General features: G+C 39.9%; 2 protein-coding genes across 2 annotated transcripts; both read right to left on the bottom strand.

The window, feature by feature from the left end:
- Positions 1–3,850: 3,850 nt before the first annotated feature.
- cbx2 (chromobox homolog 2 (Drosophila Pc class)) lies at positions 3,851–10,348 on the bottom strand. Its single transcript, XM_063904666.1, has 5 exons — positions 10,261–10,348; positions 10,123–10,166; positions 8,164–8,229; positions 7,380–7,449; positions 3,851–7,299 (listed from the first exon to the last, which is right to left on the bottom strand). Exons 1-5 carry the CDS (start codon positions 10,330–10,332, stop codon positions 5,977–5,979), a joined length of 1,575 nt encoding a protein of 524 aa, XP_063760736.1. The 5' UTR covers positions 10,333–10,348; the 3' UTR covers positions 3,851–5,976.
- A 1,311-nt stretch (positions 10,349–11,659) lies between these two features.
- LOC134878405 (ectonucleotide pyrophosphatase/phosphodiesterase family member 7-like) lies at positions 11,660–16,679 on the bottom strand. The gene is made up of 6 exons (XM_063904429.1): positions 16,320–16,679; positions 15,747–15,892; positions 14,831–15,460; positions 13,244–13,478; positions 12,332–12,452; positions 11,660–12,055 (listed from the first exon to the last, which is right to left on the bottom strand). The coding sequence occupies exons 1-6, from the start codon at positions 16,552–16,554 to the stop codon at positions 11,998–12,000; spliced, it is 1,425 nt and encodes a 474-aa protein (XP_063760499.1). The 5' UTR covers positions 16,555–16,679; the 3' UTR covers positions 11,660–11,997.
- Positions 16,680–20,999: the final 4,320 nt, after the last annotated feature.

The raw sequence follows: 20,999 nt of genomic DNA, 5'->3' as shown, positions 1-20,999 counted from the left end.
GAGACGTGGGTGTAGAAGGTATGCTCGCTGGAGGGTCGGATCAGGTTTCTAAACATTCCCTTTGAAATCGAATAGCAACCATCCCAGGCGTTTTTTAAACTCCAGCCCCGTTTGGTTTCAACCCTCAAGGTAGAGAGGAGGCCAAACACAAACACAAACAGAGAAAATTAAATATCAATATCAGTTTTCGCCTTTTAAATGCCCATATTAGTCAACATCCACCCTGGAGCCTGGAGAATGATTGGAATGGGAAAAAAAATGTGTTTGTTGTCTGTTATGGAGCCTCATAAAGCAATAAAGGACACAATATAACTGTTATTAGAAGCACTACTGTGTACTTTTCTGAATAGAATACCCTTTCTGATAAATTTCTACATTTTAACACTGCACATCTTTTCTCCAAATGAAAAAGGTAGGTGAAAAATAAGATCCCACCGTCCCTAATCACCCCTCTGGTTTCATCCTTCATATCAATTACTTACTTTCAACAATGCATCATGGAAAAAGCTTATTTTTGGCATTTGAACAAAGGCCGGAGTTAAGCAAAGAGCTGATTGATTTACGACATCTTGTGTTGCTAAAACAATAAGACGTCCAGGGGAGAAAACAAAAACATCCCCAGAGATGAACTTGCTGAATGCTCTTCAAAACAACATGGTTTGGGGTGTGTGTTATTGCGATGGAAGATGGATTGGAGTCTGGCTTTTTTTGCCAGGAGTCAGGTGTGGGGGGTGGGTGGGTGTCAGGGATCGGGGTTGGTGCATCGGCGTTGGGGGTGAGGAGGGTGTTTAGGCTCATTTCCAACCCCAGGCTGAAGTCAGTGCTGGGCTGGGTTGTTGGGTATATATGTGTGTGCGCAGTTGTGGGGGGGGGGATTACACTGTCACACTGTTCATACTGTTTACGCATACCAGGCCACTGTGAGTGCCTCTTTGTCGCGTAAGTGTTTACTTGAATTTATTTTGGGAGAATTCCACATGACTGGGACGGGGATCTCTATAAATTATGGAATCGAGCGCTTTGTGTAATGATAACTTCTGTCAGTTAGTCAGCCTGTGTGACAGTGTTTTTAAGAGTGTGTAAATACAGGGGTGGTGAAGGAGGGAGAGGGGTGTCTGCGTGTTGAAAGGTGCTGCAGACGTTCTTGTTCATTTAGTCTCTTCAGCAGAACAATAACAATGCTGTAAAATGAGCTTCTTACACCACTAGCCTCACTGCTGAGCACCAGTAAGGAATGTCACAGAACTACTTATATCTACCAAAGAACTGATATATTTGCACCTAAAGGGTTACAGTAAAGAGAACATATCTGCCCTGTCAGAAAATATATACCCTGCAGTTACAGAGCGATTATGCTTCACCGTAAAAATGACCGTTTCTGTATCAATTACTCACCAACCTTGAATTTTTGGAGAAAATTCAGTTTTTCTAGCGTGCCTCCACGGTAATCGAAGGATTAAAAAAACAGAGTAAAGTCTTGATGAATCGAAGTGAAGGAGGCCAAGTATAATAACAGCAATAGTATATCAAAACATACATTTACACACTCTCACACAACTCTTGCTGTGTAGCCCATGAGTCACTTGCTCACAACTTATGCATTTTCACTTAAACTATAAGTCAGTGGTACGAATTCCGGCCCTTTGTAAACTGAAGACGGTTGGTGCGTAAGTGTTTTAAAAAGTATGGTTTAAGAGGGATCCGGATTTAATAAATAAGAGTTGTATAATGCTGCAGGGGTATAGTATGAAATAGTTACCCTGTTGTTAAAGGCGGCCCCCTTTTACTTCAATTCATCAAGACTTTTCCCTGTTGCTTCGATTATATAAAAAAGAAGTTTAACAGCAACACAGGGTGAGTAATTGATATACAAATGATCAATTTGTGGCTGAAGAATTCTTTCCATTCTATTTCCATTTCCATACTTTACACTAGCCTACATTTCCATATTGGGAAATATTGTACTTGGTGTTCTAGTGCATTTGTTTGACAGTTTAAGTTATTTCCCAGATTCAGTTACTTACACAAAATCAGCTAATACAATGTGATGCATTAGTTGATGGGTATATGTAACACATTTTGTACATTCCAAGGGCCGTTTAGTTTTATTTTCAACTTTCATATTTTGTGTGAAGGCTTTCAAACCCCTAGGTAATAGAATGATACAAAGTATAGAAAAGCTGCTTATTCGCAAAACCAGAACCTAAAAACTTGGGCATTTTTATTTGATGAGTCACTTCATTTGAGTTATAGACTTTGGGTTAACGAATAATCAGCCACTTGTTTAACTAAAGAGAACATATCCCTCCTGTCATTCATATCCATCCTGCCACCCTGCTGTTACTGGGAGATCATTTTGAACGACTGAGTGCCAAATCAAAAGCGGAGTTATTCTGCGGTTGTCTCTGCTGTTCTCCGTGGAGCTACTCCAAATTTGTGGTGTTCAGGACACAATGTATTGCAGTGCCAAGCCACACACATACCCAATACCTATACGGACCTGAGGCAAAGCACATGGAATGACTAGCTGAAATTGAATCAATGGCCATACAGTGAAAGTGTTGGCATGTCAGAGACAGGTTTCCAAGATCATGAGACGAGGATGCTGTGGAAACACTGGACACATACATTACTCTCGGCAAGCTCTTGAAATTAAAAATGTGAGTCAGTCCAAACCATTGTTGAGTTAAAAAAAAGTGGTTTGTAAGTCTTTCAGTGAAGAGGAAATACCAGTGTATTCTGCTGCACTACTATTATTGTGAAGAGGGAATACTATTGCGGATCTGTATTGGGAGCTGGATATGGGAAATCAGAAAATGGACGGTTTCCTTGCTGTATATAATGAGATATTATGTGTTTATTGACTCTAATCTCAAGTGTGTAAACCAACAGATTATATAATTATGGTTAATTAGGAAATTGAAGTGCTCTTTGGTGTCATTGCCGTTAAGAACAGCAGCACCATCTAGTGGCCGTTGCAGTATGTGTGTCTATGTGTTGCAGTGGAGGGAAGAGAAAGAAAGTCTGATTGACTGTTATGTTGTTTCCGCCCTAATGGATGTGACTAATCTAGCAGCAGTACCAATGAAAACCTGACTGCTTCAGAGGGGGTGGAAGATCAAATCCAACAGAATAAATAAATGACACACAAAGTCCATGGCATCTTCTGAAGACAAATATTCTGACTCATCTCAGTTAATTGCTTAAAATGCTGGAAGTAGGGCTCCTCCAACTGACATTAGCAAACTGTGTGCAAGATTCAACATGTTTACAGAAGCAGAGATTTGTTTAAGCTCTAAGGAGTTGATTTGTGGAATTATTGTTTTTACTACATGTGAAATACACCTAAAATAGAACTTTTTGAAATAAGATGGTTAACAAATATACAACTGAGATACGAACAGTGCTGTGGATAGTCAATTAGTTTGGGACTTTTATAAATACACATAATATATTTAATTTCCTTTATTTTCAATTAAAATGATAAGAGAATGGATGTTGAGAGACACACAGTGAAATTTACAGTGCATTTTACCTATCCTAGGATTTTCAGTATCAAGGGCACCTCAAACTGTACAATCTAAAGCATTAGCCTAGCTGTGTCACTACCTCAAAAGTAACTGTTTTTTAATTAAATTTATGTGGAACACTACCAAAATAAATTGTATTAAACCAATTAAGTCTGTAAAATGTAAGAAAATACCAATAGCATGAGTCCAGTTTGGAGTTGTCAAATTGAAAACAGTCCAAAACTGTACATTTATTCAATGTAGAGTCATATAATGCAAAGAAAAGCAGCAATGCCTCACATTTAATCATATTTTTGCATTATAAAAACACACATCAGACGTAAGGTTGAACCATTTTATTAGTCAATTTGACAAGTGGCACAATACAAAGATTGATGACACCGTCCTACCCTGAAAGGCTCTTGATTTGAAATAAATAGTTTGTAAGGAGAACAACATTCCTTTGAGATGGTTAGTAGATCTAAAGTAAACATAACATAAAAAAGACCACAACTGGAAACAGTTATGCAGAATTTGTTCTTTTTCATTATTTAAGAAAAACATTTTCATATAAACACCGTGCATTACCCCATAGCCTATTACCTGGAAGTAATAAATAACTGAAGTTAACCTACTGCCTCATGAAATCGTTGACTTTGAAAGAAATATATAATGGAGGAATTTAAGTTTTTTTGTTTTCAACTGGTCCTGAATAGAATCTACTTTATATCTTCACGTTTCAATAAGGCATCAAATGTGTCTGTTCTATATATTTTTGATAAATCTTCCTTTTTCTTTTGTTTCAAAACTATACAGACATGAAAAACAGTCCGCTCTCTATTCTCTACGGGTACTCCTTTTATTGAACGACCTGAAATTCTAGCTATCTTTGGGGTAATGCCTTTGTGTTTAGTCTTGGAGAGAGAAAAAAAGGCACAGTCTGCAGAGCAGGATTACACAGAAGTTCAGTCGAAGTGCTTTGTTGCTGAACTCCTCTCTGGGGAGCAGAAAGTAGCGCACATTGTTGTGGTTTCTTTTCCGTTACATCAGATAGAGATCTTTTTTTTCTTTTTTTTTTTCTTGGAGGGCCGGGCCTGCAGCTCCTGAGCCCATGCAGGCGGGTGAAACGACACGTCTGCAGCTGCGAGGAAAAAGAAAAATAACCAAATGTTGTGTTCCAGTCATCGACAATTTCAAAACAGCAGCCGCATCACACACTATGACACCTGGTGTTTTGTGGTTAGCGACAAACAAAGCTGAGCGGTTTACTGTCCACACCCCTCATTTCCCACAGTGGTATTCGAAGCCTTCAGCGCCCTCAAAGGCTCATGGGAAGCCCTGACGGAGTGAGGGGAAAGGCATTGTCAGGTGTACTGTCCATGATCAGCCTGCCATGTCAACACAAGCACTCATTCTCTGGGCTGTGTCCATATTCATTACAAGTCTGAGAAGATTAGAGTTGCCGGTGAATGGAGGACAGTACTGATGTGGAGACAGAAGAGCAAACCTCACTGTCTTATCTGAGACACTGGGGGGGGGAGAGACACAGATACTGTATCTTACTCCCCAGTTGCTTCAGCTCATTTGTAAAACTGGGCTGATAAACTGGCAGCACTGAGGAATGAAACTTCTTTTTGAGGCAATAATAGTTTGACACCATGTGTAGCTCAGAGGCTGTTCTGATGGGAGTTTCCCTACACAGAAATAAAGCCGTTGGTTGCTGCTAGTAACCCAAGTTTAATACAGAAGTGTCCGACCGATTTTAACTATATAAAACAATTAGGTGGACACGATGATGGCATACCCTGCAGGGGAAGGTCTTCCTATCCCACGAGAAACGTATACATATGCAGCAAAACGTCAAAATAAAGAGGTAGCTAACTTATGAAATGTTATAAAAATAAACTATACTAAGAATTCAAAACAGGTTTTACAATAACTACTGATTTATATGGGTTAACACCACTGACACATTATGAAAAAAATGTGTGCTAACCATCAAAGAGGATATGCTTTCCTTAATTCTTCATTTGGACATAGAGACATAGATTCAGAAACCTACACCGAGTATTGGAGTTCCATCTTGACACTTAAAAGATCAACATTATTTTAATCCAGAACCCAATTTTGGACTGAATGAAACAAAAAAGCGTCTTTGATATTGTCAAGCGAGACCAAAATGTCGCCGTTTGCAACCTCTTTGGACATCTTCCTGTCCCCACCATCTTTTTCTTGAACAATTTGTAGACAAATAAATAATAACAACAGTTAACTCACATTCGGATCTCTCTTTTTTTCTAAACCTAAAAAACTGGTCTTTAACTAAAAGAAGATGAAGCGCAAATTAACCCCTGGTCCCTGATGCATTCTTCAGGAATTCGGCAACGGTTTATCTAAATTCCTCCAGAACCCCCCAAACCCCCGTTTGCTTTCAAAGCCCATCTGGTTCACAGTGTCTGGAATCCTGTCAGTAGTTGCTGAAGAAGCCCACACTGGTTGGCGACTCCTTGACTGTGACAGTAACTAGATTAGCAGTGACATCTGTTACAAACACATGTTCTATCAAGCTGCGGGTGGGCTTCCAGTCCTGGTTCTGGATCGTTACCGAGCTGTCCTGTCCAACGTAAGAAGAATCGTGGTCCGTGTCGGAGCCACTTTCCTCTTCACCCGTGCTCATCTCATTAATTTTGGCCTTCTTGCCGTCTTTGGAGGCCAATCGTTCTTGCTGGATCTGGACCTCTGTGGAGGATTTCTGCACACTGCCCTTCGCCAACCTGCCTTGGACTCTGGGTGTCTGGATCTCAGTCGCCTCCTTGACCTTGTCTACCCCAGGCTGGCTCTTCCTGGCCTGAAGTCTTCCAGGGGTCGCAGGACTCTTTGGAGGATTATAATCCTGCAAGACAGTAGTTTTCCGTGCTGGATGTGTTGCATTTCTCAGGCCTGATACTGGAGCTGTAACATTTCCAGGAGCATCATTGCTTTTCACCAGTTTGTTCTGAAGATTGAGTGGCTGAGGACCAGAACTATGATTGGACAAGGCACTTTTAGAAGGCAAAGCAGCCACCGCTTTGCAATTGGGTATCCGCTGCAGTGTTGACACAGGGGCCTGGGCTTTCTTTTGTCCTTTGGGGGAGCTTAGTGTATGCTGAGTGGTTCCTTGAATGAGGTGTTTGGATGTATTCAAATTCAATGCTGCCACCCCTTTTGATTTACTAGCAGCTGCTTTCAAATCCAGACTTGTCCCGCTGGAGATGGACAGTTTACCCTCAGTGACATTCCTGCTCTGGCTGGATTTATTCAGGGAGAGGGAGGCGGGTTGGACTGACCTCCCTGATCCTGCAGAGCTTTTAACAGCCCCTCCCTGAGTCACAGAGCTCTTGTTCTGACTGCCCACTGTGTCCCTTGGCGAGCCCCGATGAAAACCCATGAAGGTGAAGCTGGCTGGGTGAACAGGCTTCTTGATTGCTCCTGGTAGATCTGCATCTTTGGACGCCTTCAGGGCCTTGTGAGGGCCCTTGTTCTGCTGAAATTCCTTCACTTCAGGGGACGGAGGTTTCCTACTTCGTTTCTTTGGGGGCTCCTGTTTTGCGACGACGATCTGAGCCTTCTTCTGAGGAACAGGGTGAAGGTCTCTTGTTCTGATATTTGGGGTCGCTGTTTTGACATTGCTGTCATCGTCATCGTCCTCTGATGAGGATGAAGAGGAGGAGCAGGAGGATGAGGAATCGGAAGACGATGATGATGAGCCAGATGAAGAGCTGCTTGATTTTGTAGCTTCAGGCACATTTTCCTAAATGAAAAAACAAATGTTAGCTACTGTATATTAATCCGACAAAGGATTAATGATCTTCTGCTCTGATTTGTCCTTACTAGAATTTTCCGTGGTCGTCCCCTGGGCCTCTTTCCTTTCTTAAGTATAAGAAGTTCCTTTTCTTGCTCTCTAGAAGACAAAACAAAAACAAAAAAATCAGCAAATGCCCTTTCTCCACATTTGGTGTACTGATTAATTAAATTTGTTGTTCAGTATGACTAAAACATTGAGCAATACGATAGCACACTAGTTTAAAGAAAAACAGCACTTTATTGAGTTTATTTGAAGGATCACAATGATTTTCCAGCCCTGATTATGTCTTTGACAGTTTTTGGGGAGGGGAAAACTGGAGCAGGGGTCACTTGTATGTGTATGTGCTGCCATGTGTTGCAACAGGGACCAACGATGTGCACATAGCCATATAAATAGCTGGCAAAGAGATGTGCAAACAGGCTATTTTCCCATAAATAACATGCCAACGAAAACATTAACTAGCATTAAGTGAATATGTAGACTTGTCGGACGGGGAGTCTGTCGGGGAGCTACAGTTAATGATAGCACAAGACACGGGTTCATGGGAAACCTGGGGGAGAGGGGTCTTCTGTATTATCAGGGATTCCTCCTGTCAAAATATCTCGTAGTGTGTGAACGAGTGTTGACAGTCAGTCATGCACTGTGAAAGCTACAACACCTTTAAGACTCCAGATTACAGTACAGTGAGCAGTACGGTAATCGAATGACTTTGGTGTTGGATTAGTGCGCGTTTGAGCGTTACAGAGCTGAATTTAATATTGAAGGATAGAGAACTCATTGGTGTTTTAATGTCTCCATAAGGAAACTCACTTCTTGTTGAACGCAGCCAACAGTCTTGGGTCAAGGATGTTGTCCTGGGGTTCCCAGCTGTTGTGTCTGTGACATTGACAAGAGTGTTACAGATCAGAGTGTTAGTCAAAATACAGAACCATGGTGATCCAGCTACATTGAAATGACTGTCAAACCTCAGCAGGGAACCTAGAAAAAGACCGTGTTCATTATTCAGAAAACAGAGGACTCATAGACTTAGAGCTTACTATAGGCCGCCAGTATGGTACCTGAGAAAAGTTGTTTTAGGATAGGCTGAGAAAGACCATTCAAGTTAGCTCAGAACAGAGCAACACTTCATCTATCACGCTTTGGTAAATAAGGCTGTCCTCAAGTAATACAGTCTTCTTTAGTTGATTTATGTAAAATAATCGCAGTTGATCTTGTATTTACCAGAAATGTGCACTTGTGTGAAATGTGTTTCTTAATTTAGGATGAAAAACATGACGAATCGACAGAATAAGTCCACTCAGAATAAAACATCTTTTAAATAGACAATCTGACAATCACATCCATTTCAAACAGCGCCTGGCTTGCACTGTAGTATTTCCAAAAGAGGGTCAGTTTTGAACTCCTCTTCAAAAGTACAAATTTAACTAGCTTTTTGATCATTTTGCCAATTCTTCAAAAAAAAAAGTTTTACTTTTACAGAAATATGTGGGGAATTTCTAGGAAAGTTTGACTATTTCAGCGACAGACGGTATTTTATGACTTGCCTCCCACAGCTACTAAATCAGATTCAGATTTCAGTTATTTTCCTCTCAATGATGAAAACCAGATTGTTCTTCTTCGAAGAAAAACATAAACACACCAGGTAGAAAGATCATTTTTAGGTCAAAGCAGTGTTATAACTTCTTTGGGAAATGATACAAATAAAAAAGTGTTCTCTCTTTGTATGTAGCTATGTAATGGTAAAGCATTGAGTTTGTTTTAGAGAGCAAAAATAACTTTGTTTTTCAGTTGTTTCATGGTGGCACCTGCACTGTACTAAATTAATCAAGTGTGGCTTCTCTATGAACTCTAATCTCCTTTCTTTGTTAAGATAATAATCAGCATTTCAGCTCACTTTTATGTACAACAATTTGAATAAATACTCAATTAACTACAGAAACACACTAAAAACCAGTCCACAGGTTTTTTTCTTGAGTTGGTTTGAACTACGTTTATTTGTAATGACCTTTTTCCTCATCACTTGTTGTTGAATAGCCTATTCTGATCAGCAGTCACCAGTGAAATAATCAACCCCCACCCTTTCCGCGCGCGCACGCACGCACGCACGCACGCACACACACACACAAAGGATGTGGTTCTAACAGAAAGCTATGGAGCTGGCAGGCAACAGTGTGCATTGATGGTGGATTACAGCAACAATGTGGAGTGAACAGAAAGGGCAAGTGACAAGAAATGAAGGCAGAGTGGAGCCTTGCAAGCACCAACATAAAGGAATTATACAAATGCAGTAGAAAATAACAGTAAAATGCGGGGTTATGTAACAAACAATATATAACATGGTTATAAATTATATATCAAATAGTAATCGCAAATTAGAGTGATTGGTTTTCGGATCATACACAAATAACTTGTTTAAACTCAGGGAAAAAATATTAAAATATTATAATGATGTGTTTAAATTGGAAGTGTGTAAAACCCGAATAATAATTTAGCCGTAAACGTATTTGCTTTGGTTGTCCGCTAACTTCCCAAATTTGAGGTGTTATGAACAAAAGAAAGCAAATGTAAGGGCAGAATTTATGAGCTGTATTTGTACAAAAGCACCCTCAGAAACCAAATGTGATGAAATCGAATGGTTGCTGTTATCAGGACTCGGTTATTCGCTTATAATAAATAACGGTTTGGCGACCAATTTAACTGGAAGCAACAAGCGACACGTTGTTGTTGTTTTCATTGTTTCGGGCTGAGCACAGCTCCACTTGTACTTACTTGGATGACCATCCCCTCCACTTCACGAGAAACTCCAACTTTCCCTGGAAGAAAAACCAAGAACGGAAGAACGTTTTGTAAACAGCCACAAGAAGAAAAACCGCGACTAAAAGTTTTGTGTTGTTTCACAGCTCTGACCTTTTTCAGCCGCTTGTTTAAAATGCATTCCGCATCAAAGACCTGCTCTCCCACGGCGCTCAGCTCCTCCATGTCTGCCTTCGCCCCGAGTAAGAATCCTTTATCATACAAGAGGCGCGTGCAGCTAAACGGAATACGCTCGGACAGTACCGGATGTGCCTAGGGTGTCCTTCAAAATAAAGCTCTTATAGTGAAAGAAGTTTTTTTCCCCCTTAATCGAACACATTAAACAGCACACAGCCACCAAAATTATAATGTAAACTTTCAATATTGTACAGTTATATACTGCTCTACTTTTGATATGACTACACATAGTAGTACTTATTTTTGTAATGTGTGTTTCTTTACTCCTGTACAATGAATGACAATTATAGACTTAGTACTGCATATCTGCTACTACTGTAACAAAATCAATTCCAAATTTGGGATCACGTACTTTGCAACACAATGCAATATTATCAGTATCACACATAAGTATATAAAACAATATAAACACATATAGACATAAATAATGTGTATAACTTTAAAACACAATGAGGAGCAAATGCTTTAATAAAGGACCATCAATTAAACAGTGATAAATAGCAAATTTAGAAGTAACCCAGTCCCCGGATAAATAAGGGCAATAGGTAGGAAGTTGGTTGTCTGGAAATTCGAATCCATCTCGTCCGAAAACTAACTCAGTTTTCATTTATGAACAGTTTATCTTTGGTCTTACTTTGTTAATTGTGATGGTTTAAAAATATTTTTGGGAAATAGTGTAATAAATATTGTTATAAAAGTAATATAAACAATAACTCTATCCCTAACTTCAACAATGTCACTTTTCTTTAGCCAGCAAACTAACCAATACATTATTCAAAGTATGTTTCAAAGTATGTTGATTCAAAATTATAACTGAAAGAAAAATCGTGCAACTTCCACAAAGATGTCATAAATAATATTATTTTGAAAGTTGTAACAGGAAGTGGTCTGTTTCCGTGCATAGCTTGACACGTGTTACTCCAAGAGAGGCGGGCAACTGAGAACGTGTTTGCTTAAATGTGTCCCCCGACAGCCACCGTTCTCTGATCGAAACACTTATTCATTTAATGTAAATGAAAGTAGAAGTGATCATATAATTGCTTCTTTCTTTTCAAGCCAGATCGTATTAAAGATCGTTTTTTAATTAAACGCCATATACTTGTCTTTTTGTGCTGCATTCTTCTCTTACTTGTTTGTTGTTTTAAAGCAATTAAAATATCTTATAAAATAGCAATTACCATAATTTGTTGTATTATGGGCCTATGTTTAGGCAATGAGTGCTATTTTTCAAGGCAACTTACGGTATTACACAAATATAAGACACTTCATAACCATAAGTAGATGTAAACATTTTATTACAACATGTTGTGAAAGAGATAGATAACGATACGTCCAGTCAGTCACTGCATCAAACAGCTAAATAGAACACTAAACACAATAAACAAATAATAAGCAGATACTTATTTCATGAATTTAATAAAATGACTTATAACTCATTCTGTTTGCTTACATTCTCCATTTTTGAACAAACATTATATTAACAAAATGGTATGCAAAACTCTGCTCTTGTGATCCTTGTGCAATTCAGAGTGCATTTCTTCACATGGGATACAAAACGAAATACCCAGAAGGAATTTCCAGCAGGGAGCTGTTTGTCAATGACAGAGTGTAGCAGCATGTTTCTGTTTTGTTTTTTATTTGTTGGTGTGGTGTTCAAAGTGTAGTTTGGTGTGTTTTTTCCGTTGCCGGAAGTTGATCTGAACTTACTGACCTGAAACACAGAAAAAGAAATATAATCGGATATAATTGTTATTTTGTTGTGTTTTTGATGATCATTTTATAAACAAAACCAAAATAAGTAGTATGGATTTTGGTTTGATGCAATCATTACGGTGGAATTATTTGAAATATTATAACGTGATTTTGATTACCGTTGCAATATTGTAACATTAATATTAATATCAGATAACAAAACAAAATATTGCTTAGCCCTTCAGAGGAAAAACAAGGACGACGAATGAAATAGTTCAAATTACTCAGTCATTACCTTTTGTTCTTGCGCTTATTGAGTAATGCTTGGGATGTCACTACTATAAAAACTACAACAAGAAATCCAGCTACTGCTGCCAGTCCAATGAAGACATTTTTCACGACATCCACATCTTTGCCTGAAAACAGAAAAAAAACAGACATTACTGAGGGATCACATTCATTCCAAGTACATCTTTTTAAATTTCTTTTTTGATATAAACACATTGTATGGGACCTTAGTTTTATTTTCCTTCTTTTCAGTTTTCCCCCTAAAAGTACCTTGGTTAACAAAACGTCACAACAAAAGTTCTTCCTTTATTCAGGCCCCACATGGCGTCAACCAACCACATGATGGTGCTGTGACAATTATTTCAAATAACTTCTTTACTGCATGGCCCAAACACTAAAATCTCCTCCTTAAACTATTTGTTGGTGCCTTCAGAGATGTCCTGCTGACAATACTACAGCATTTAATCTACTAATAGTCCCCAACAAATACACAAATGATTTCTGCTTGAGTAAGGTTTGCTGAAAAATACACAAAACCACTGTTTTAGAAAATCACAAACTCTCTGACCATATTTATGAAATGTAGAGAATATTGAGAGGTAAACCCACAAATTGTTGATTGTGGTCATTTCATTGAATTTGTTGTGACAATTAGAAAGTATAGAAAATCTCCAGCATTATCTATTATTTAAAATACACTTGTTGTCCTAAGTTAAGACCTCCTATCTTAACATCTTTCCAAAGTTACCATAAGCAATCCTCAATGTACTTTCTACTTTTAACCTACAGTGGCTCTGATTTGGACATACATCTGAAGTCGGAAGTGATGGATGAATGGCCTAGTAATGAAGGAACAGGTGTTGGAGCGACACACTTTTGCGGCCACAGGGAGAGACTCATTAGCCTGATGTAAACTCACCCTGAGTAGTAGTGCTGCTAAGCAGCATGTGTTTGGTGGCGTTCAGGTGGCCGTCGTTGACCTCCGGCTGGATGCCCAGGATGTGACACATCAAGGCGTAGATGTTCACTGTCTCAAAGGGCCCCACCTCCAGGTTCTTGTGAAATGCTGGACCCACTGCCCTGAAGAAGGGCTTCATGTCCATGTCTTCGTTGTCAAAGCCGTGCTCACCCTTGTTGAACTGAACCGGAAAATACTGCAAGGACACAGAGGGATGGATCACATAGCATGCATGACCCAGTTTGTTAGATTCAATTAGATTTGAACTCTCTTAAGCCAGTGATGTTAGTAATGGCAGCAGAATTGACCCATAATGGCTTGCTCTTATTTAGTCAGCAGAGGGAGGTATTGTCCAAGAGAAGAGTCATTTCCATACTGTAGGATGAAGGACTGTTTTCTCTTTGTGACTTCTATAAACTAAAGGGATTGGCTAAAGGATAATCTATAAAATGTACACTTTTATATAACACTCATAAGGTAAATTACTTTATAGTTGTATGTTCTGTAAAGCACCAACAAAATGTGATAGAACTATCAGCATGCAGAACACCCTTATCAAAGCAATTATGTAACAGCTTCAACACGCTTATCCTTCCCTCAGATCAAACTAAGAGGAGTTTAAGTGGCCATAAATTGGGGGAATAAAGAGTCAGATCATGCAATCATTATCATAACCATTCATAACCTCTAGACTTTATCCATCTATGTTTTATCCGTGGATTCACACGACTGATTATTTTCCTCTCATTCAGCATTTAAAGACACTTTTGTGATCATTTCTAAGACTTGAGGGTTCTCTATACTGACTGACATATTCAGATGCAAAGTCACCGCCCAGTGGAGTGAATTAATGAAAACGCAAATTTTGAATTTAGAGGCCTGAATAGCTTTAGGAAGCATTTTAGAGCACTGCATGTCATCAGCCAGGCCTGGATTATCCCGAGGACATGCAAATCCATTTGATTGAAATTGTAATATAATAAGATTAGAATTTAACTGCTGGTTTTTTCTGCAGTCCAGATTCACCATTTTAGCAAAAGGCCACTTGTAATTCAACTATTTCTGTAGTCAAAGCTTGAGGATATATCTAGGGTAAATTGGGGGGCATGTGAATATTGTATATCTGGCTATTTATCAGTGCATATTTAGTTGCCTTATATTCAGTTAGTGATATTCATAATATCTGTTGTAGTACTGTTTTCACATTTTGCTGGTGCTTTTAAACTGCACTCTGTAGCTTGGCACGTTGATGGGCACAAATGGCAACCTGAGGTGACTGTTCACTTTAAAGGGTAAATCAATAGTATTTGCAGCGGGCGGAAAACTCCTGCTGCAGATCTTTCTATGGTTTTAACTTTCCAACTCGTTGCTTTTTTGGCTAAACCCAAGTCAGTGATGTCAGGGAAAGCATTTGGTTGGATACGATTGATCATTTCTAACTGATTGGGTAAGTAGTTTATATTTCCACAGTTTTCCAGGTGTCAAACAACCCATCTATGACCAAGAAAAGATATGACAAAGAATCTTTACTCCTATCTTTCAACCCACCCCGTTGATTACATATCCAGGGTCGGACCATAAAATGATGGGGAGGATTCGATCGTTTTTAGCGAAGTGGAGGCGCTCTGGCATCTCCTCCTTCTTGAACACATGGAGGTGTGGATGGGACCCCTTCAAGGCTTGGTAGACCTTCTCCAGCTTGCCTGGCTTAGGCAACAGCATCCCAGAAGGCCCGAAGTCCACTAGGTGAAAGGAAAGGTCGCTGAACGAGAACCCCGGGATCTTGGACAGCGTGATCTCTTCCACCAGACCGTTTCGGTAAACCGTGCTCATGCCGTGGTCTGCTGTGATGATGATGTTCAGTCTATCGTTCAGCCCGTGTTGTTCGGCAGAAGATCGAATGTAGCCCACTGTGCGGTCCACTTGCTTCACCATCTCCTGTCGCTCCGGGGAGTCGGGGCCGTACCTGTGACCGGTGCCGTCTGGCTCCCCAAAGTAAAGGGATATGAAGTCCAGATCTTGGTTGCTGAACCATTCCATCACCTTGTCTGCGTTTTCTTGCCAAGCAGTCTCATTCTTGTAGTTGTAAAGTATTGGCTCCACTTCCTGCACCATAGCAACCTCTCCCTGGTAACTGGAAGCTGTTCCAGGAAAGTGTAGGGAGCCAGCTTTAAGGCCCTGGAAGGGTAGGAAAGAGACACATTAACACCCACATATAAATATAACACATGTGCTTGACATGTTTGAAAGCAGGCCAGGGGTTGATCTGTGTACTGTGGGTCAACATACATAGAAATCAAATCAGTTGGTTTTGGATTTGCATTATGTTTTAAGGCAATTTTACAGAAGCTGATTTTTTTTCAGCAGGTTTGTATAGGTGTTTTGTCAAGAGGAATGGTTTCTACTGCTGCAAACTGCAAAACAATGTCTCAGAGGGATAAGATGGGAATTGTTCTGCACAGACCTGCCGCTGCGCTGTGATCCAGATAGGCAGAGTGCCATTGTCCCACCACTCATTCACAAACTGAGTCTGATAGTAAGGCTTCTTCTCAGTGGTGGTTGTGTTGAACCACATGTTGTGGATTACCCCGTGATTCTCAATGTAGCGGCCTACAGAAGAGAATCACTGTCAGTCTGCTCGCACTCATTATTCACAGCGTGACACATTCACATTAAAAATTCTATCAACTTAACGGGCTGAGTGGCATGAAGCTTTTGGACAAGGTCTTATGACCAACTTTGGAGATTAGAAGAATTTAATTTCAAGGAAGTTAAATTTCTTTGAGCTGGCTCTGATGATTTGAGAGTCAAAATAAGAAAAGAAGGAGGAAATTCTTCCCTCAGTCATCCAAGCATAATTATCTTACTCAGCTATAAAAGCTGTTGGACCCTGGGACATTCAATTACAACTAATTCCTATTTCCCCTGGCTTTTTTTCAATCCTAGCAAAGTACATTCTGAGCAGTTTCCTATTCCGCCATGATATGCAGATCCCCTGCCAACAGGAAGCACTGTGGTAGAAAATGAAACACTTTACCTGTCAAGAGGGTGAAGTGTGTTGGACTGGTGATAGTGAGGTAAGGAGGTGTCACATACAGGGCTTTGACTCCGTCCTTGGCCATTTTGTCGAGGTGTGGGGTGTCCACATCACGGTCGTAATCCCACCGGAATCCATCAAAGGAGATCAGCAGCACCTTCTGTCTCTGTTTGTTTGCCGGAGCTCCAAGGATGGACGGCGCCAAGAAGAGGCAGAGACTTGCAGTCCACAGCATGGCGAACACTTCCCAGATCTATACTGACTCTATCCTGCAGCTGACACTTTCATTTACAAGAACATCCACCTCTGTGTCATCTCACCTGAGTGCTCTGAAGCCAACCGTTTGTGAGCAAAGTTTCACTAGCGTATCTTATCTCGTAGATTGGACAGACTTTATCAAAGGACCTTTTTACCATACATCGGGCCTGATGTTGTTTATGATTCATTTTTACGACTAAGAGTTTTGTTCACAGTGAATTCCCCCCACCCCCTGTTTTGCTCTTGAGGACTGGCAATAAAGCAGATTAATCTCTCCGGGTATCATAGCTGTTTGTTTCCCCCTAACTCGCTTGTTGATGCTGTGTTTCTGTTTGTCTGCCTGCCCGTCTGTGTGTCGGAGTTTCCTTTGAATCATTGACAATATGGGGAACGACACTTTGATGCGTTTCACCTTGACTTGGGATGGTGCATGATTGATCTGACACCAGGAAAATGAAGAGGAAAATGAGAGTATATATCTCTTCATCAGAGTAGTGGACTGTCGGGAATAGAAGACCCTAATAGACAGATTCATTTTAATAACTCCACTAACATTACCGCCCCAGGATATTGTTAAAATCTACATTGATTTTCGACGGTGGACAAACTATAAAATTATGAACTGCAGCCTCCTCAGTGTTTCTCCGCTTGGATCATACTCGCTGTTCTCTTACAAACATTATATATCACCACATTTGTGATGTAACCTTATCAATATCCATCAAATTGCTACACAAGCTAACTCTTCAAATTTGTTCTTTATTGTGTGTGTGTCCTTGGCAGAGGTTCAAGGGAATTGTCCAATCTTTATGGAGATAAGGGATAACATTCATCAGCTTTCATTTATCTCATTCATATTCATTAGCTTTCTCATATTAACTCTATCCACTCCTCTCCTCTGTCAGCAAGATTTGAAGGAGTGTTTTGGACTGCTGAGACTCGTGCAAGTCTCAGATCTTTGCACGGAGAACTTTATCAAACACACACAGGCTGAACTTGAGGGGCGAGCAAACTTTATCTGACCCTCTCAATCCTGCACAGAGTTCTCTTAGGGATTCTCACATTTTCTTGAAGATAAAAGGTGAAGTCTCTGCCTTTAGCACTCCCTGCTGCCCATCCACAACCACTGCAGTACAACTGACCAAGATAGAAAGCCAAAACAGGTTGCATTAGTTTGAGCCAGAGAACATTATTAATTCACAAATAAATAACATGGTATTTTCCAAGCTGAAGGTGCATTATTTTGTATCTTTCGGCCAAGTTTCTGTTTGTGCAGACTAATACTGCATGGTCATGATACCTTAAGTTGCTTAGAACCTTTGGACATAAGTGTAAGATAGATGTATAATAAATGTACTACAAACTTTTGAATCTGTCACTACATGCCAAACAACTTAAGTAAACTTGTCTTCCTGCAATCATTTTTAGGAGTTTTCTTTAGTTTGGTTTTTGTTTTTCTAGGACGTCAACCTTCATCTTTTACACCTTAACAAACACCATCAGAACATTTCCATATATTAATACAGTACATTTATCAAGTGTAAATCATCCAATCAGAGGAAGGCGACAGCGTCTTAGAACATCACTCTGTAAACTGCTTTAAAAAAAGTCTAAATAATGCTAATAGGAGCATTTTTTAAAAAATCATATAAAAACACCTGATGTTCCAAAGTCAAATAATTAGAAAATGGCTATATCAGGAAAAAAGTAACCGCATGTATTTAAAATGTGGGTAATGAAATCACCAGTTGACTTCATTGAGTGTAGTTTGATAATTCAACAACTATATTTAGAATGGTTGTAATGCATGTTCATGTACCTGCTGAAGGTTGATGTAATTACAAATAAACCAACATTAATCCATAGTCGTCCTCCTACACTTTCAGGTTTGCATAGATATTGTTCAGTTACTTGACAACATATTTCCAGGTCTTTAAAGATTAGTCACATGAGATTTGGATAACAACACAAACACCAAATACATATTTTTCCAGGATGCTGTTAGCATATTTACTTTTACATAAAGTGCCTCTGAATAAACATGAAGAGTAAAGCTGCTTGGTTCGAGCCAGAGAAAATGTAAGTAGGTGTTCAGGGCTGTATGCCTGGATGTAAGGATTTATTCTAATCTTTATACAATAAACCTAAATGTCACCAGAGTTGTATAAAATGATGCAATTTTCTATCATCTAAATGTGGTACGTCAGTTAAACATTTGGAGTTTTAGTAAATCAAAACCTTCTTAGATGCAGTATTTATGAGTATACTTCAAACTGGTGTTGTATTACTCGAGACTGGTCTTGGTCTCGAGACCACTTTTACGTGGTCTTGGTCTTGGTCTCTGCCTCGACACTCTTTGGTCTCGGTCTTGGTCTCAGTCTCGGACTCGGACATAACGGTCTCAGTCTTGGACATAACGGTGTCGGTCTCGGACATAACGGTCTCGAAGGGATTTAAAAAAACAGGCAAAATCGTCCTGGTGCTGTGTCATTCGGCTACTATTATGGGCTCTTCTTCAAATGCAACCAATGAGATGCATGTATTTTAGAATCAGATTTCTTCTCATTTGCGCTGCCTACACTCTAACATCATTTAACGAGCTGACCTCTCTCACTCACCAGCACTTATCATCCACCACCACTCATCATCTGATTGAAAATGACAGCAGACCTTGATCCTTTCTTGGAGTTACTGCTCACATCAGTTAAGGGAAGAACTCCTACCATCTGAGGTCATTTTTGCTTGACTGTCGGCGGTTCGCTGGGAAGCATTGTGGTGAACATATTGCCTCAGCTTTTGACGAGCTTTTAGAGGAGTACAGTTAGCCACAAAATTAGTTATATACTAACCGACAATGCCTCCAATATGAAATGGGCGTTAAATGTGCGCATGCAAGACCAACCTGAGAGTGACAGTAATGGTGACGACCTGGAGGATGAGATGATATGGGAGGACCTTGATGCTTTTGAACAGCCACCATTGTCAGGTGAGCGGCTGTCTTGTTTTGCCCACTCTCTCCAATTGGTCATCTATGATGGCATGAAGGAGGTGAAGGCCATATCCAGAGCTATATCAAAGCCTCCAAACTGACATCGCTGTTACACAACATAGGGTTACTTCCAGTATAGGGACAGATTAGAGGCGCTCTTTGGGGCTAATAGGTCTATCCCAGCAGCCAACACTACTTGCTGGAATAGCACATACAGGCAGATCCAAGCTCTCACCGCTCTTGACCACAAGTCCTTACAGAGATGTGCAGCGACAATCTGGTAATTTCAGCAAGAGAATGGAATCAGTTAAAATAAATATGTGCTGTTCTTGAACCGTTCTCCGAGGCTACCAATCTCACAGAAGGAGACAAAGCAGTGACCATAAGCATAGTGGTCCCCACAGAGCTGGATCTGAGAACCTATCTCCTGAAGATGGAAAATAGCATGCAGATTGTGCCCATTGTGAGGGCACTGCGTAAGTCTTTAGAGAGAAGATATTCGGGAATTTTCAGGAGGATACAAATGGAAGAGGGCGATCCTGAGGAGCCATTTAGACACCGGATCTATTTTCTGGCCACTATGCTGGACCCACAGTTTGGGTTAAGTTGGGTGGACTTAGATGTTACCAATGGGGAACAAGGAGAACAACTTAAGAAGTTCAGAGATGACCTTCAAAAGTTACTAACAGGTGATTATTAAATTATTATTGTTATTCCAGCATATTATTATTGCTATTGTTGTTATTAATAGCAGCAGACATTATTTCTCTCTAAAGCTAATCCCATTGTTTTTGTGTGTGTGAGTGAGTGAGTGAGTGAGTGAGTGAGTGAGTGAGTGAGTGAGTGAGTGAGTGAGTGAGTGAGTGAGTGAGTGAGTGAGTGAGTGAGTGAGTGAGTGAGTGAGTGAGTGAGTGAGTGAGTGAGTATTGTTTTTGTCATTATGGTGTTGTTGGACAAAATAAATGTCATTATTGACCTTTGAATAACAGACTATAGTATGGACATTGTGTTGACATTAGGAGCTGTCTAACTTACGTTAAGCCTACTAGATAATGCTATTTCGGTTTATGTTATTTAATTGATACTATATAATCTAGAGCGTAATTATCATTTAAATCAATTATGTATTTACCATTCATTAGACAACATGATCCTGGAGGTGCAACTCACACTTGGGCTTCACACTCTTAAATGCAAGGGATCATTTACATAGGAGCCATATTCCAGATTCCATTCTTGAAATATCAGGTATAACTGGGTAAGTTGAAAAAGTTGAAAAAACAAGTCGAATGCCTATAAAGTCTCAATCCTTTAAAAGGGCACTTGTAGTTGCATGCATTTGCTACACACAGTTTCTTTCACCCAAACACAGCCCATATACACTGAATGAAACATTAAGAAAGACATGTACTGTTATGTATTGTGCCTGGTGT

This window comes from Eleginops maclovinus, chromosome 16 (genome assembly GCF_036324505.1).
Source record: "Eleginops maclovinus isolate JMC-PN-2008 ecotype Puerto Natales chromosome 16, JC_Emac_rtc_rv5, whole genome shotgun sequence".
NCBI lineage: Eukaryota > Metazoa > Chordata > Actinopteri > Perciformes > Eleginopidae > Eleginops > Eleginops maclovinus.
Note: the sequence above shows the minus strand (reverse complement) of the source record. Positions and strands in the feature narration are given on the sequence as shown.